This window comes from Staurois parvus, unplaced genomic scaffold (genome assembly GCF_062004578.1).
Source record: "Staurois parvus isolate SC_StPar_1 unplaced genomic scaffold, SC_StPar_1.0 ptg000052l, whole genome shotgun sequence".
In the NCBI taxonomy this organism is placed as follows: Eukaryota; Metazoa; Chordata; class Amphibia; order Anura; family Ranidae; genus Staurois; species Staurois parvus.
The window spans coordinates 2,900,215-2,916,431 of record NW_028317848.1 but is presented as its reverse complement, the minus strand read 5'-3'; the positions used below and the strand labels follow the sequence as shown (position 1 = coordinate 2,916,431).

General features: G+C 43.0%; 1 protein-coding gene across 2 annotated transcripts in view; it reads left to right on the top strand.

The window, feature by feature from the left end:
- The first annotated feature begins 21 nt into the window (after positions 1 to 21).
- POP1 (POP1 ribonuclease P/MRP subunit) overlaps positions 22 to 16,217 on the top strand; it is a 45,151-nt gene continuing 28,955 nt past the window's right edge. For both annotated transcript variants that reach the window (XM_089666507.1, XM_089666499.1), the window contains exons 1-8: positions 22 to 107; positions 5,629 to 5,765; positions 5,869 to 5,985; positions 8,431 to 8,606; positions 8,694 to 8,942; positions 11,387 to 11,474; positions 12,694 to 12,881; positions 13,189 to 13,442. In XM_089666507.1, the coding sequence (XP_089522633.1) occupies positions 5,642 to 5,765; positions 5,869 to 5,985; positions 8,431 to 8,606; positions 8,694 to 8,942; positions 11,387 to 11,474; positions 12,694 to 12,881; positions 13,189 to 13,442 (1,196 nt within the window). In that variant the 5' untranslated portion in view covers positions 22 to 107; positions 5,629 to 5,641. The remainder of the gene's footprint in view (positions 108 to 5,628; positions 5,766 to 5,868; positions 5,986 to 8,430; positions 8,607 to 8,693; positions 8,943 to 11,386; positions 11,475 to 12,693; positions 12,882 to 13,188; positions 13,443 to 16,217) is intronic.

Sequence of the window (16,217 nt, the reverse complement as noted above, 5' to 3'; positions counted from 1 at the left end):
CGCAGTTATAGAGAGAGGCGTGGAACGCACGGTGGCTCTCTCGCGTGTGAGGTGTATGGTGAGTTCCGGGTGAGAGGACAGGCGAGGAGCGGCGCCGCAAGGCCTTGGTATGGACGCTTCTTATGACTGGTGCTTCGTATACAGACATTGTGTACACAGCACACCGGGCCATCACCGTGTACAAATGTCATCGGTCATGGTGCTGGCTGTCTGAGGCCGGGGGAGGGGGTATCGGGCCGGGCCATACAAACTACGATCTTATTCATTTCATTTACATTTATCAAAACAGTAATACGAGGACATTCCATTACGATCCGACCAATTTCTGTCCAATCACATACAGGCCTGCACGTTCTGTAGTTTTTGGACGATCTAAAGCTGGCCATACACTCTGAAATCTCCTTTGTATCTGCCATCAGCTATGCAATGCAGTAGCCTGATGTCATGGATGCAAACCCACGCACACGCCCACAGCGACTAGCTAACTGAGGTGGGCACGTCCAGCCGTGACTTGGGGTAAAGAGGGAATGAGGGGGACTTGCTTTCAGCGTACAAGACAGGCTGTGATACTTTCGCAGCCTGCACTGCCTCTGGCCACCACTAGAGGGAGACTCCAATCCAGCTGGATGACCACACACAGGCAGATACAATTTTTTTTTACAATCTGGTGCACTCTAAGGGTTGGGGAGCAGTCTAGCAATTGGCACACCGTTCTAGAAGTCCTCCAGCTATCCTACAAGCTAGAATCCTGGTGTTAATTACTCTTCCACTGTTCACACCTCCCCCCCCACACCCGACACACAACAAATGGTAGCTTGCCACCATCCAACAGTTTGTCCGCAGACTGGTCTGCTGGGTTACCACACACACACACACATATCTCTGTCTGGCAGATCTGCTACTTTACAATCTGCACGCTCTCTGCCAACATGCAGTGCAATTGCATACAGATTGGCAAAGAATGTAGACCGAGCACATAGACACTACAATACAATCTCTCCGGAGATATGAGCCCGAGCTTAATTACCCAGAAGTCACGTATTCATTTTATGATTTAATATCCCGAAAGTGGGCAGTGCATAAAATATGTACAAAGAAAAAAGATTTACAGAAAATACAAAAAGACACACAATTGGCTATTCACTATCAAATAAAAGGGAATAAAAACAGAAATAAAACTTTTACCAAGATTTTTCCTGCGACTGGAGCAAGGCAGAGAAAGTCTGCGATTCTCCAGTCATAAGGAACCGACTCTGTACGAATCACACCGTCCATATCTCAGGGTCCTCAATTCATTGAAATATGGACATGGTGGGCTGGACATTAGCCCTTGGCCAATCAACCCTGGGGGTGTTCCTGTACCAGCCCACAGGACATTTGGGTTCTGAAGTGCCCAAAGTCTATTGTACTCAGAACAGTTTGAATCACCAAGTCAGGGATAGAATTTCCGACACCAGCGCATCAGTCCGACCGCGACAGCTGTCGCAATCACGTGCCATATAACCGTTTCTCTGGGATTCTACAGAGGCTACAAATACAGTTTTACATGTAGATGTAGCCTACAGTGTGTCCAATCAGAAAAAAGTATTTTCATCTCTCTGCAACTAATATTTTAGCTTTTATGAGAGATGAAATGGGTCAGGAGTTAAAATTTCGAATCCAGACCTACTAGCCGGTTAGAAAACTTACTCTCCACTAGTTGCCTCGCCCAACCTTGCCCAGGTTTGCCCCCAGCCCCACCCTTGGCCCACAAAGTAATGTATATCCCTGCTCCCCTGTACTCCATTATAGTGATATGACATGTTGTATACAGTAATGTATATCCCCCCTCCCCTGTACTCCATTATAGTGATATGACGTGTATACAGTATGTATATCCCACCTCCCCTGTACTCCATTATAGTGATATGACATGTATACAGTAATGTATATCCCCCTCCCCTGTACTCCATTATAGTGATATGACATGTATACAGTATGTATATCCCCCCTCCCCTGTACTCCATTATAGTGATATGACATGTATACAGTATGTATATCCCCCCTCCCCTGTACTCCATTATAGTGATATGACATGTATACAGTATGTATATCCCCCCTCCCCTGTACTCCATTATAGTGATATGACATGTATACAGTAATGTATATCCCCCCTCCCCTGTACTCCATTATAGTGATATGACATGTATACAGTATGTATATCCCCCCTCCCCTGTACTCCATTATAGTGATATGACATGTATACAGTAATGTATATCCCCCCTCCCCTGTACTCCATTATAGTGATATGACATGTATACAGTAATGTATATCCCAGCTCCCCTGTACTCCATTATAGTGATATGACATGTATACAGTAATGTATATCCCAGCTCCCCTGTACTCCATTATAGTGATATGACATGTATACAGTAATGTATATCCCAGCTCCCCTGTACTCCATTATAGTGATATGACATGTATACAGTAATCTATATCCCAGCTCCCCTGTACTCCATTATAGTGATATGACATGTATACAGTAATCTATATCCCAGCTCCCCTGTACTCCATTATAGTGATATGACATGTATACAGTAATGTATATCCCAGCTCCCCTGTACTCCGTTATAGTGATATGACATGTATACAGTAATGTATATCCCAGCTCCCCTGTACTCCGTTATAGTGATATGACGTGTATACAGTAATGTATATCCCAGCTCCCCTGTACTCCATTATAGTGATATGACGTGTATACAGTAATGTATATCCCAGCTCCCCTGTACTCCATTATAGTGATATGACATGTATACAGTAATGTATATCCCAGCTCCCCTGTACTCCATTATAGTGATATGACATGTATACAGTAATGTATATCCCAGCTCTCCTGTACTCCATTATAGTGATATGACGTGTATACAGTAATGTATATCCCAGCTCCCCTGTACTCCATTATAGTGATATGACATGTTGTATACAGTATGTATATCCCAGCTCCCCTGTACTCCATTATAGTGATATGACATGTATACAGTATGTATATCCCCCCTCCCCTGTACTCCATTATAGTGATATGGCATGTATACAGTATGTATATCCCAGCTCCCCTGTACTCCATTATAGTGATATGACATGTATACAGTATGTATATCCCCCCTCCCCTGTACTCCATTATAGTGATATGACATGTATACAGTAATGTATATCCCAGCTCCCCTGTACTCCATTATAGTGATATGACATGTATACAGTAATGTATATCCCCCTCCCCTGTACTCCATTATAGTGATATGACATGTTGTATACAGTACTTACTGTCCCCACTAGTCCCCCGCTGCGGTGGAGAGGGTGTCTCCTCTCAGCGGAGGAGAGCAGACCTCTCCTGCACCTGTCCCCTCAGCGGCGGTGCCGCAGAAGCTGGAAACAGGAACTCGGCTTCACAATGAGGATTGGCGCGCAGATGCAGTCGCTCCATGCTTCATCTGTGCTCGCCACAGAGGAATTTCTCCTCGCATTTGGCGAGCGGCTTTTTCAAGCCCCGAAATAGATTCCTCTGATCTGTGGGTATAAATCAGAGCTGGCAGACAATTCGGAGCCACTCCTGGTCTCCTGCTGCTTCCCAAAGCCAAAATGGCTAAAGCCCTTCTTTTATAGCCGCTAGCAGTTATTCACTGTGTTCTCCTGACTGGGGGGCATAACATAATGGCTCTGTGGGAGGGATTGCCCCATCAACACAGACTGTGCTGATAGGGAATTGAGTGATTACCGTATCTTTCCCGTAGTTGCAGGAAGGAAAATCGTTCTGTCTATGGCCGGCTTAAGCAAGCAGCAATATCATAATTTTTTCTTTTGAGTTTTAGGTGGAGCTGTCAGTGGGACACTGCTAGGAAAGATATGGGCATGCAAAAGCAAACGGGCAGATGTGTTTTAAAACGGATCTAAACTGTATGCTAGCGCCACAAACTGAAAATGCTATTTAATTTATTTTATTATTCACAGCAAACTCCCCTATCCATCCATGTCTCCATGCTTTATTTTGTTAAGCATTCAGTTTGAAAAATGCTCCCCTGCCAGCATTTCTGGACATCTTTAGTAAGGGCCGATGATTCATGTAGCATTTACTTCCTGGAATCCATCTGTCCTTGGCTCAAGCATGCAGACAGGTTAATGTGCTTGACTAAGAAAACCCTCTCCTCTCCTCCTGAAGACTTCTGGGATGTATGACATCATTTTGGCCTAGGATTGGAAACCTGGAAGTAACTGAGGAAATGTAAAAAAAGGAAAGTATATTTATCTATTTAAGCCTAGCAGCATCAGCATTAATTGCTTCCCTGGCACCCTATAGCAGAACTACTGCTTTTAGGCTGCTCAAAATCATGTATATATACATCTGATTTTGCATATCCGTCTAGGGGGTGCGCACGGAATTCCGGCTAGGGGGTGCCCGCCTCCCTACCTGTGCTGCTATTGGCGGCTACAGCTGTTGATCACCCGACCCTGGCTGAAGATTCCCTGCTGGCACCCGGCAATCGCTGTGTAATACTGACAGGGGAGAGAGGTCTGTATGTAAACAATACAGATCTCCCCACTGTCAGCAGCAGCATACAAATATTGCTCTGCATAGCAAAGCAATACAAAGCAGCATGCTTGCATAGTAAAACACACACAGTACACTTAGTATAACAGCACATAGTTAACTCTGTGGTCGCCCCCATATGTTAACCCCTTCCTTCCCAGTGTCAGTACAGTGTCAGTGCTTTTTATTAGCACTGATCACTGTATTGGTGTCACTGGGGAAGTCAGTGACAGTCAGTTCCCCCCAGTGTCAGAATGCCCCCCGCAGTCCCGCTATAAGTCGCTGGTCGTCGCCATTACTAGTATACAAATAGTTCCAGTATCTATACCGCCATTTGTAGACACATAAACCAATTCATTTACACGTATTGGGATTTTTTTTTTTATAGCAAAGACATGTCGCAGAATAAATTTTGGCCTAAATTTATGCAGAAGTTAGATTTTTTTTTCTTTTTTTACTGGATAGGTTTGATAGAAAAAAGTCAAATACTGTTTTTTTTTTTTTTGTTTTTTTTTTCAAAATTGTCGTCTTTTTTTGTTCATAGCACAGGTGACCCGCACAGGTGATCAAATACCAACGAAAGAAAGCTCTATTTGTGGGGAAAAAAAGTACATAAATTTCATTTGGGTGGAGCGTTGCATGACCGCACAATTGTCAGTTAAAGTAACGCAGCGCCATATTGCAAACAATGGCCTGGTCGGGAAGGGGGGTAAATCCTCTGGAGGGCAAGTGGTTAAAATACTTCTTGATTGAGAGAGTAAAGTTCTGTACAAACCTTTTAGAAATTGACAGGTGGAAACTGGTTTATATTGGGACTCGCTGTTCTTTGCTGGTTGAATAACTTTGATTTTTACCTTTGTACTTGCTCATGACCTGGTGTACAAGTATCTGTACTCATCCCTTCCCGTATCCTAATGTGGTATATGAAATCTGAATGAGAGGGCGGAGGAAAGATGGGGAAAGAGTCTGTGTGCACCATGGCAATGTATTTATAGAGATGTGTTCATTATTCGGATTTCGCAGGTCGTATGCACAACTCCAGCCTCTAATGATTTGTTCTGTTACAGTATTTCATCCACAATGTCAAATGCAAAAGAAAAAAAATATGCCAGACGGATGAGAAATCAGCCCTCCAATGTGAGCTTTGATCAGGGTAACCGGCCCCCCCAGGGATATGGACGGGGAAGTTTTCAGCCACAAAGAGGTAAAGCTGGAACTTCATGTGAGAGATTGGCTCCTACTGTTAGATCACCAGAGAGAATGCTCAGTCTTGTCAACTTTTGTCACATGTGATGCATTTTCCTTAGGCGGTACATCTGGGCAGCAGCAGAGAGGTCCACACTACTCCCAGGGGCCCCACACTGGAGGAGGCCGAGGAAGAGGGGACTTCAATGAAGGACCTCAGATCCCTAAATATATTACAGGTAAATGTTTATTCTAAAGAGCAGTGCCCGGCTGCTGGCATAACATTAACCCTCCTTGTCATTCATTATGCTGCAACAAATGTTTATTCTTTGTCAGAATTTGTCTTCCTCAAATTAAAGAGGAATTCCACCAACTGTCTAAAGTGAGTGTCACAATCTTGAATAGATGATCTCCTGCAAAGTAAATGGTCAATACTCGCTTGTCCTATTGACGACACTTGCTTAACCTCTTGCCGTCCGCAGATAGCCGAATGACGGCTTCACTGTGGCCAGCCAGTTCTGGGTGGACATCATATGACGTCCTCACAGAACGCGCTCTCCTGCATGCCCCCGGCGATCTCCGTGATAGCTGATCACGTGACATGGTAAAAGGCTAATCACAGCGGCCTTTCATCACATGATCAGCCGTGTCCAATGACACACTGATCACTGGGAAATGTAATTGTCGGTTATCGGCTGCACTTTCCTCACGCTGTCACAGCGTGAGGAAAGTACTGCCGAGAACCGGCAGTTGTCAGAGGAGGGATCGGCACTGATCATCAGGGCACCAATGATCAGTGCCCTGATAATCGGTGCCCAGCAGTGCGGCCTCATCAACGCACATCAGTGAAGGAGAAAAATTTACCAGTTTGCAAAATTTTATAATCGCAACAAACTTTTTTTTCAAATGTTTTGCTCTTCTTTTTTTTTTGTTTGTTTTTTTTTTTTTTTGTTTATAGCGCAAAAAATAAAATACCCAACGGCAAGTAAATACCACCAAATGAAAGCTCTATTTGTGTGAAAAAAATTACAAAAATGTCATGGGTACAGTATTGCATGACCGCAATTGTCACTGAAAGTACGACAGCACTGAAAGCTGAAAATTGGCCTGGTAAGGAAGGGGGTATAAGTGCCCGGTAGGCAAGTGGTTAAAGATCTTCAGCAACCAGCACACTTTCAGGAGTGTTGGATGTCGGTGTTACCCGATGTGCAGTGATTTCTTCCAGCCTCTCTCAATACTGTGCCCTGTAATGACATAGGGGCTGATGGCAGGCACCATGATTTTCAGCTGGAAAGCAAGCCCCCGAGACATGCAGATGTTTTGTGGATTGTGAAGATCTTTCAGAAAGCGTCTCACTCCATCGCACAAGGTTAAGTGGTGTGGGTAGCGGGACAGGTGAGTATTTATAGCTTGCTTTGCAGGAAGCGCTTTTTTCATTCATTTCAGGTACTTATATAGCGCCATCAATTTACGCAGCGCTTTACATATATATTGTACATTCACATCAGTCCCTAATCCTCAAGAGGCGTACAATCTAAGGTCCTTAACTCACATTCATACGTACACATACTAGGGCTAATTTAGACAGTAACAAATTTACCTACCAGCATGTCTTTTTCAAGTGTGGGAGGAACCCGGAGTACCCGGAGGAAACCCATGCAGGCACGGGGAGAACATGCAAACTCCAGACAGGTCGTGCCGTGGTTGGGATTTGAACCAACAACCCTAGTACTGCCGAGTGGAAGTGCTAAACATTTAGCCATTGTGCTGCCTGTGTAGCTTATAAATCCCAGTTGAGTTGCTGTAAAGACTCAGTCCATTTTTGCAACCATGTTTCATGTTACACCCATATTTAGGCTGTAAGTAGAAATATGACATTCCCCAACTCTGCACTTACCGGATTCATGAGTGCTCTTCCCTGGAGCATCCTGTTGATTGATTTTTTTTTTTTTTCAATTCACCGCATCTGTGTGTGACTCTGTCCTCAGTCACATCACACATTTACAGGGATCTGTGAATGGAAAGACTACAAGGCCCATCCACCACCACGGCAGAGGAGCTCTCTGATCTCTGTGGAACATTGTGTAGGCTATTGATTACTTTCTCCAACCCCATACTGGAAGGTCTGTTCCTCTGTATGGAGCTGTTATGGAAACCATGCAGAAGCCTGTGTGTTGCACTAGCAGTGCCATGCTTTGCAGACTACAATGCAAAATATAATAAATGCACATTTTTTATTTTATTAAAAAGGGGTGCATTTAATAAATTTCTCCAAAAGGCAGACTGTGCCTTAGAGCTTTGAAACTGGAGTTGCAACCTTCCTCTCGCGCTTCTACACTGTAATCTAGTTCTGTAGCATTTATTTCTATACTGAACACCCATTTACAGAAATGGACCCTATAGGGTATTATTGGTCTCTGAGAACTGCTACAGCCAAGCTGCATTCACCCTGTGCTATATAGAACCCATATAAGCAACTCATGGCAACACAGAAGTGCCATTTTATTAGTAAGCTACATGTGTTTGTAATGGCTCCTGTTAGATCAAACAAAGCTGATATAATCAGATATGTGATATTGTAAATCTGCACACAGATGGACAAACCTGTATTGGCTGTACCGAAATAAATGTGTGTGTGTGTGTGTTCATCTGTATTTAATTTATTCTTTTGCTTTGTATTTTAGCATCAATGTTTGCTCAGGCCAGAGCAGCAGAAATAAATGCCATGATGAAGGCAGTGTCTCAGAAATCTTCCAACACTTTGGTGTTTCAGTCTTTGCCCCGACACATGCGGCGACGCGCCATGGGGCATGACATTAAGCGGTTACCCAGAAGGCTGCGGGAGATTGCTAAGAGAGAGGTAGGCTGTTCTGTTCAGTGGCGCTTCTGCCTTCTTTGAAGCACACATTGTAAAACATTTGGGAAATACTGCTTCTGTATTCCACAGATGGAGAAAACTGTGCACCAGAAGAAAGAACAATCTAAAAGCAAGTGTCGCAAAGCTCTGAGGCGCCATGGGAATCTTCAGTTGGAGTTTAATCGCAGGCAAAGGAAGAACATCTGGCTGGAAACTCACATTTGGTTCACAAAGCGCTTCCACATGGTGAAGAAATGGGGCTATTGCTTAGCAGAACGGCCTACAATGAAGAGCTACAGAGCCTGTTACCGAGCCATGTCCAATCACTGCCTTCTGCAGGTAAATCTCTCCTCTGGGGTTATCCTGCTTATAATCATTGGTTACCCCCACCTTTTCCATTTATAACCGAATGCTTCTCTGCAGGCTTCCACTCCTGAATATACCATCTTCCTGGCTGTCATACTGATCCTCTGGCTTCAGTACATTGAACAAAACATGCTGATTTTACTTTAGCTTTACTTGTATACTTGTTTTATGCCTGTGAAAGCTAATAGCAAGAAAGAAGAAACAAAGTGCACCAATATTGTGCATTACATTTAATTCACTTTACACAAATTGATAGCATTACAGCCTAATGGCCTTAGATGTAGTGGCTGCATTCATGTTCATTTTTCACACTTTTTACCTGGTAAACCATACTGAGCAGCATTATCATCCTAGGACAGGGAAGTGTGTTTGGACTACAACATACCTCCCTCTCTCCTCCATAACAGGGGGAGGTGTTTTGTAGTATGTGTGGATAGCGGGGAGCAAAGCTAACTGATGTCCAGCGGCTGAGAGCTCAGGAAGTTACCAGCTTACAAGATTTCTGGCTGGATCAACCGCCCCTTTAATTTTTTTTTTTTTTTTTCCCCCCACTTGTTGAACAGATATAATTACACGCTTTCAATAGTATATTTATTAGACCAAAAGGGAACAAATGAGAGAAATGTATGTATATAAACTATATATATATATATATATATATATATACACATACACACAATTGCACATACAAAGGTAATGTTAAAGTGCTCTGTTTATATGTTTGTTCCTAGTAAATTTTACATTCTTTGGCTGTCAGCATAGTTTATATGTGTAGTTCAACTACTGTATGTATTTATCTCTCTGGAACTTTTCTTGAAATCTTGCGGTACGTTAAGATAACCATACACTATACTGTACATCGTGATTGTGCAATCTCTCCTTTAGAGCTGCCATCAACAATATAGTGCAAGGGCCTGTCTCAGTTGATACAAATTGAATGTCTTCAGGTGTGTTCTCCTATTGGTCAATTGTACAATCAGACTGTATAGAGTATGGTCGTCTTAGTCACCCTAAATGTACATTTTTCTTTAACCACCTATCTACCAAGCATTTTTACCCCCTTCCTGCCCAAGCCAATTATCCGCTTTCAGCGCTGTTGCACTTTGAATGACAATTGCACGGTCATGCAACATTGTACCCATATGAAATTTTTATCATTTTCTTTCACACAAATAGCTTTCTTTTGGTGGTATTTAATCGCCACTGGATGGTTTTTATTTTTTTGCATTATAAACAAAAAAAGCAAAAAAAATTTTGAAAGTTTTTTTCTATTTATAAAATTTTGCAAACAGGTATTTTTTCTCCTTCACTGATGTTTTTTGATGAGGCTGCACTGATGAGCAGCACTGATGGGCATTGCTGGAGGGCACTGGTGGGTGGCCCTGCTGGGCACTGATCATCCGTGCCCTGATAAGTGCAGATCTGTTCTGTGACAGCGTGAGGAAAGTACTGCCAATAACAGGAAACTGTATTCACTTGATGATCTGCTGTGTCATTGGACACAGCTGATCACGTGGTAAACCGCCGCTGTGATTGGCCTTTTACCTTACATGATCAGCTTTGTCCATAGGACACAATGATCATGGAGATCACCAGGTACACGCCGCGGGGGACGTGCAGGAGGGCACGTTCTGGGAGGCCATCATGATGCCCTCCCAGAACTGGACAAACGCGCTGTAGCCATCATTCGGCTATAGCATGGTTGGCAAGTGGTTAAATAACAACACCTACCTACCTGCTTCGCTCAAATGGTGTTGCACAGAGTAGACCTGGTCCTCCTCTTCTTGGATCTCCCGCTTGCACTCTTGGCTCCTCCCCGCCGAGTGCCCTCATGGCAGGCCGCTTGCTCTGGTGGCACTTGTGCGGACTCTCTCTCGAGCCATGCTCTGTGTCCATAGACATGTGCGGTCCCACACCCCACTCTTTCATCATGGGTTGTGAATGCCTCCCACTTGAGGTACATTGTAGTACTTGCCAACATCCCTACCATTAGAACAAAAATGTTCCCCCCATTGAATTGGGCTTTTAATGGCACAAAATACTTAAGCAATAATTAAGTGGGGGAGGGATGGGGAGGAACTGCACACAGTAGGTTTTTTTTGTTTTTTCTACCTTAATGCATTAAGGTGAAAAAAACCTTCTACCTTTACAACCAATTTAACACAGGTGAATGGCCAAAGCAATCCCTGTAAAGCCTTTTATAACAGGATAATTATTCTGGCTGTCTCATTTGCATAATGAGCGCTTCACACAAATACCATTTTTAGCACCATCTGGAATACTACTTTATCAGCAATGGCAGCTCCTTATATTTGGAGATAGTCAGCAGAGAATACGGAATAAAACCATGTTCTTGCATTTGTGATGAAGTGAATTCTATAATGCCTGTTTAAAGAAATGTTGCCTTTCTTCCCCAGGACCTATCTTACCTCTGCTGTGTTGAAGTAATGGGCAAAGAGGAAGAACTACTGAAGGCCCTGTCAAGGCTATGCAGCATAGAGACAGGTGATTGCAGATGTCTGTGTGACTGCTTTACTGATAGCAGCCATAACTTTATGACCACTGACAGGTTAAATGAATAACCTTGATTATCTCCTTTACAGTGGTTTCTGAAAGTCCTTGGGATGCATTAGTCAGCAAGTATACATGTTGTCCCTAAGGTTGATGTATTGAAAGCAGGGAAAAATGTGCATTACAGTTTGTGTATGGGGCTGTGTGGCTGTAGACAAGTAAGGGTGCCCATGCTGACCCATGTCCACAGCCAAAAGAACCTACAATGGGGTTGAGCACCAGAACTGGACCACAGAGCAATTGAAGAAGGTGGCCTGGTTTGAAGAAGAGGATAAAAAAACCTCAGTGCAATCACCATGAAAAAAAAAGTGTAAACTGTAAGATAAAGGAAAAGTGTCTCTAATCCTTTAGTGTTTTGACTATTTGTAACTAATGTTGGTACTGCTGCAAAAAAAGCATATATAATAGAAATCAGTGTCGCCCCTAGTGATAAAATATAAAATCCTATACCGTGCATTACTGCAGCACACAAAAACCCCAAAACACATATTTAATAAACATGAATATACCTGTACCATATGCATTTTATAGCAATGTATCTTAAGAAAGCAACACTATTTACTGTGATAAAACGAAAAAAAAGTCCCAAGTGTTATTTTCATAGAAAGCCTTGTCCATTAATTCAAACATGTTCTCTATCCTTTTTTTTTTTTTTTTCTGCATTAGTAATTCTCCTTTTCTATAATCACCATATGCACATAACCATTCAAAGGCAATACTATACTCTCACTTTAATGGACCTCAAAAAGGTCTCATACGCTTGCTCCTTGTAATGGGGTCACCTATATAACAGGCTTCCTCCAATTCACTGGGGCTTCTTAATCTCCATCCTCTGCATTCCTTGGGTGAATGGTTGTAATAAACTAAATAAATCTGTGGGGGACGGGGCTCTGTCCAATCAATAACTTCAGGAGGGAGCTGGGAAATCTGCACCGAGCCGAGGGACCGCTGCACTCCACACACTCCCATAGTCATTTGTAGACAAAGTGTAAGGAGCGGAGGGTATGAGGAATGTCTTCTCTCCCTTCACTATCACTCCGCACGGAGAACTTGCCAAAACCTTTGGAAGAGAACATGCATCTCTCCAGAATAGGCCTGGTGACCATTTGTTAGCAGTCATGTTGTAGTGTTATGTTTTCTGGATTTGTTCCAGGTCCAACATTTGCTGCTGTGCCTTGTCTGTCGGGGAGGAGGCAGGGCTCTCTGGTTCTATACAAAGCTGATAAATACCCCAATGAAGCTTTGGGACCTGTTAACTTCATCTGGAAGCCAAAACCTATTTCAGAGTCATCATGTGAGATGAGGCAGCTGTGGATATGGATGCATCCTGCTCTGAAACCGGTAATTATTTCATGTTTCTGTAATTGAAGCTGCGCTGCCTAACATTGCAGTGCGATTCAGGCGGGTGACATTCGATAAAATGCAGCATGTACTGCAGAATGCTGCAGCTCCGCTCTAGGCAGTGTTGCAGTGTGAATGGGACACATAGGAACAATCTGGTATTGCTCTCCTCCCTTCAAGTATGGCTGTTGATGGAGTGTTTGTATTTATAAAAGCATTTTCTAGGATAGTTGGTTCTGGTGTCAGTGATGTTTTACAGTAACAGATTGCCATTCTGTTTGTACCCCCCCACCCCCTTCTCCATCAGGACATATTGAAGGAACTGAGACTTGTGTGTGTATGCGAGGACAGACCGGATAATGCTGTGTACACTGCAGCACTGCCAGCTGATCCTCCCCAGGAGGAGAAACCAGCAACTGTGGTAAAAGTGGGCAAGAAGAGGAAGATGCAGGATAAAGAAGGGGAGAAAGCTGTGCCAGTAAAAAAGATAATTGGTGATGGAACAAGAGGCAGTCCTGACCCATACCAGTGGACGTCCATTCAAACATCCATCACAATTCGGTATGTTTGGTGTTGTGTTTTTTTTGTTTTGTTTTTTTTCTGGATGTATCGTGATTGTTAAGTCTAATTCACATGAGTGCTTAGGCCAGTAGTCAGTAAATGGGCCAGGTATTTAAGTGGCTGGAGACACCAGGTGCTGCATGAAGGAAGTCCACTGATATCTATGGTAATGCAGCAGCTGAACAGAAATGTAACATTTTTTTTTTTTTTTTTTTTCTTCCTAAATACACTATATTGCCAATAGTAGTAAAACACCCCTCCGAATAATTAAATTCAGGTGTTCCAATCGCCTCCATGGCCACCTGTGAAATTTCCTTGCTACTAAATCAGGGCTTAAAATCTCAAGTCCTGAGCTATAAGCCAGGCCTTAAGAGTTACTTGCCACCAGTTTCCCCACCCAACCCCTGCCCCACCCCTAATTCCACCCCTAAACATGCCCTCGTAAATTATTTCATGAAATTACACTGTTAAATGTTATCCACATTACATCAGGGTCCCCAGAGTCTCCCCACATTACATCAGGGTCTCCAATGTCCCCCTAAACACTCCATCATACTTAGACCATGCACCGCACACAACTATAACCCCCCATAATCTTTCACTCACAAAACCGTAACTCTACCAAGCATATCCTATCTACTATCCAACCCAGCAGTACCTCAAATGCCCCATACTCTACCACCCATAATAACCACATAATCCTGAACCTGACCAAACCACCCATACATATAGGTTTACATACAGACACGTACATACGTACATACATACATATATACATAAACGCACACACACACATACGTGTACACACACACACACACACACACACACACACACAGAGACACATGTACACACGCACATACAGACACGTGTACATACACAGAAATACGCACACATGTACATACATACACACACATGTACACACACGCAGACACTTGTACACACACTACATACATGGACAGTGGGAATTGAAAGTTTGGGCACCCCAGCTAAAAATTTGTATTAATGTGCATAAAGAAGCCAAGGAAAGATGGAAAAATCTCCAAAAGGCATCAAATTACAGATTAGACATTCTTATAATATGTCAACAAAAGTTAGATTTTATTTCCATCATTTACCCTTTCAAAATAACAGAAAACAAAAAAAGGCGTCTGCAAAAGTTTGGGCACCCTGCAGAATTTATAGCATGCACTGCCCCCTTTGCCAAGGGGAAGACCATGTGATGTCAATCTCAAAGGTTTTAAATGCCCAGACTCATCTGACCTTGCCCCAACAATCAGCACCATGGGTTCTTCTAAGCAGTTGTCTAGAAAACAAACTGAAAATAGTTGATGCTCACAAAGCTGGAGAAGGCTATAAGAAGATAGAAAAGCGTTTTCAGATGTCAATATCCTCTGTTCGGAATGTAATTAAGAACTGGCAGTCATCAGGAAGAGTGGAAGTTAAAGCAAGATCTGGAAGACCAAGAAAAATATCAGACAGAACAGCTCGCAGGATTGTGAGAAAAACAATTCAAAACCTACGTTTGACTGCACGATCCCTCCAGAAAGATCTGGCACACACTGGAGTTGTGGTACACTATTCCACTATAAAGAGATACTTGTACAAATATGGTCTTCATGGAAGAGTCATCAGAAGAAAACCTCTTCTACGTCCTCACCACAAAAATCATCGTTTGAACTTTGCAAATGAACATATAGACAAGCCTGATGCATTTTGGAAACAAGTTCTATGGACCGATGAGGTTAAAATTGAACTTTTTGGCCGGAATGAGCAAAGGTACGTTTGGAGAACAAGGGGCACAGAATTTAATGAAAAGAACCTCTGTCCAACTGTTAAGCATGGGGTTGGATCAATCATGCTTTGGGGTTGTGTTGCAGCCAGTGGCACAGGGAACATCTCACGTGTAGAAGGAAAAATGGATTCAATAAAATTTCAGCAAATTTTGGATGGTAACTTGATGCCATCTGTGAAAAAGCTGAAGTTAAAGAGAGGATGGCTTCTACAAATGGATAATGATCCTAAACACATCTCGAAATCCACGGGGGATTACATCAAGAGGCGTAAACTGAAGGTTTTGCCATGGCCTTCACAATCTCCTGACCTCAACATAATTGAAAATCTATGGATAGACCTTAAAAGAGCAGCGCGTGACAGACAGCCCAGAAATCTCAAAGAACTGGAAGACTTTTGTAAGGAAGAATGGGCAAAGATACCTCAAACAAGAATTGAAAGACTCTTGGCTGGCTACAAAAAGCATTTACAAGCTGTGATACTTGCCAAAGGGGGCAGTACAAGATATTAACTCTGCAGGGTGCCCAATCTTTTGCAGACGCCATTTTTTTGTTTTCTGTTATTTTGAAAGTGTAAATGATGGAAATAAAATCTAACTTTTGTTGACATATTATAAGAATGTCTAATCTGTAATTTGATGCCTTTTGGAGATTTTTCCATCTTTCCTTGGCTTCTTTATGCACATTAATACAAATTTTTAGCTGGGGTGCCCAAACTTTCGATCCCCACTGTACATACATGCAGACACATGTACACACGCACCCACCCTATAAAAAGTTGCAATACTTTGTTGTTCACTCACAGATCTGGGTACTGCACTCTAGGGGGAGGCAGAGAGCACAGCACACACTCCTTCCTTTGCTTTCACTTCGCTCAGCTATTGAGCAGTCTGATGGCTCCCAGTGCAAGTGATAGATCTGGACCTGAGTTCCGAGCCTGCTCAGCAAGATGGCCCTGGGGACACACTCGCCCCCACCGTAATTT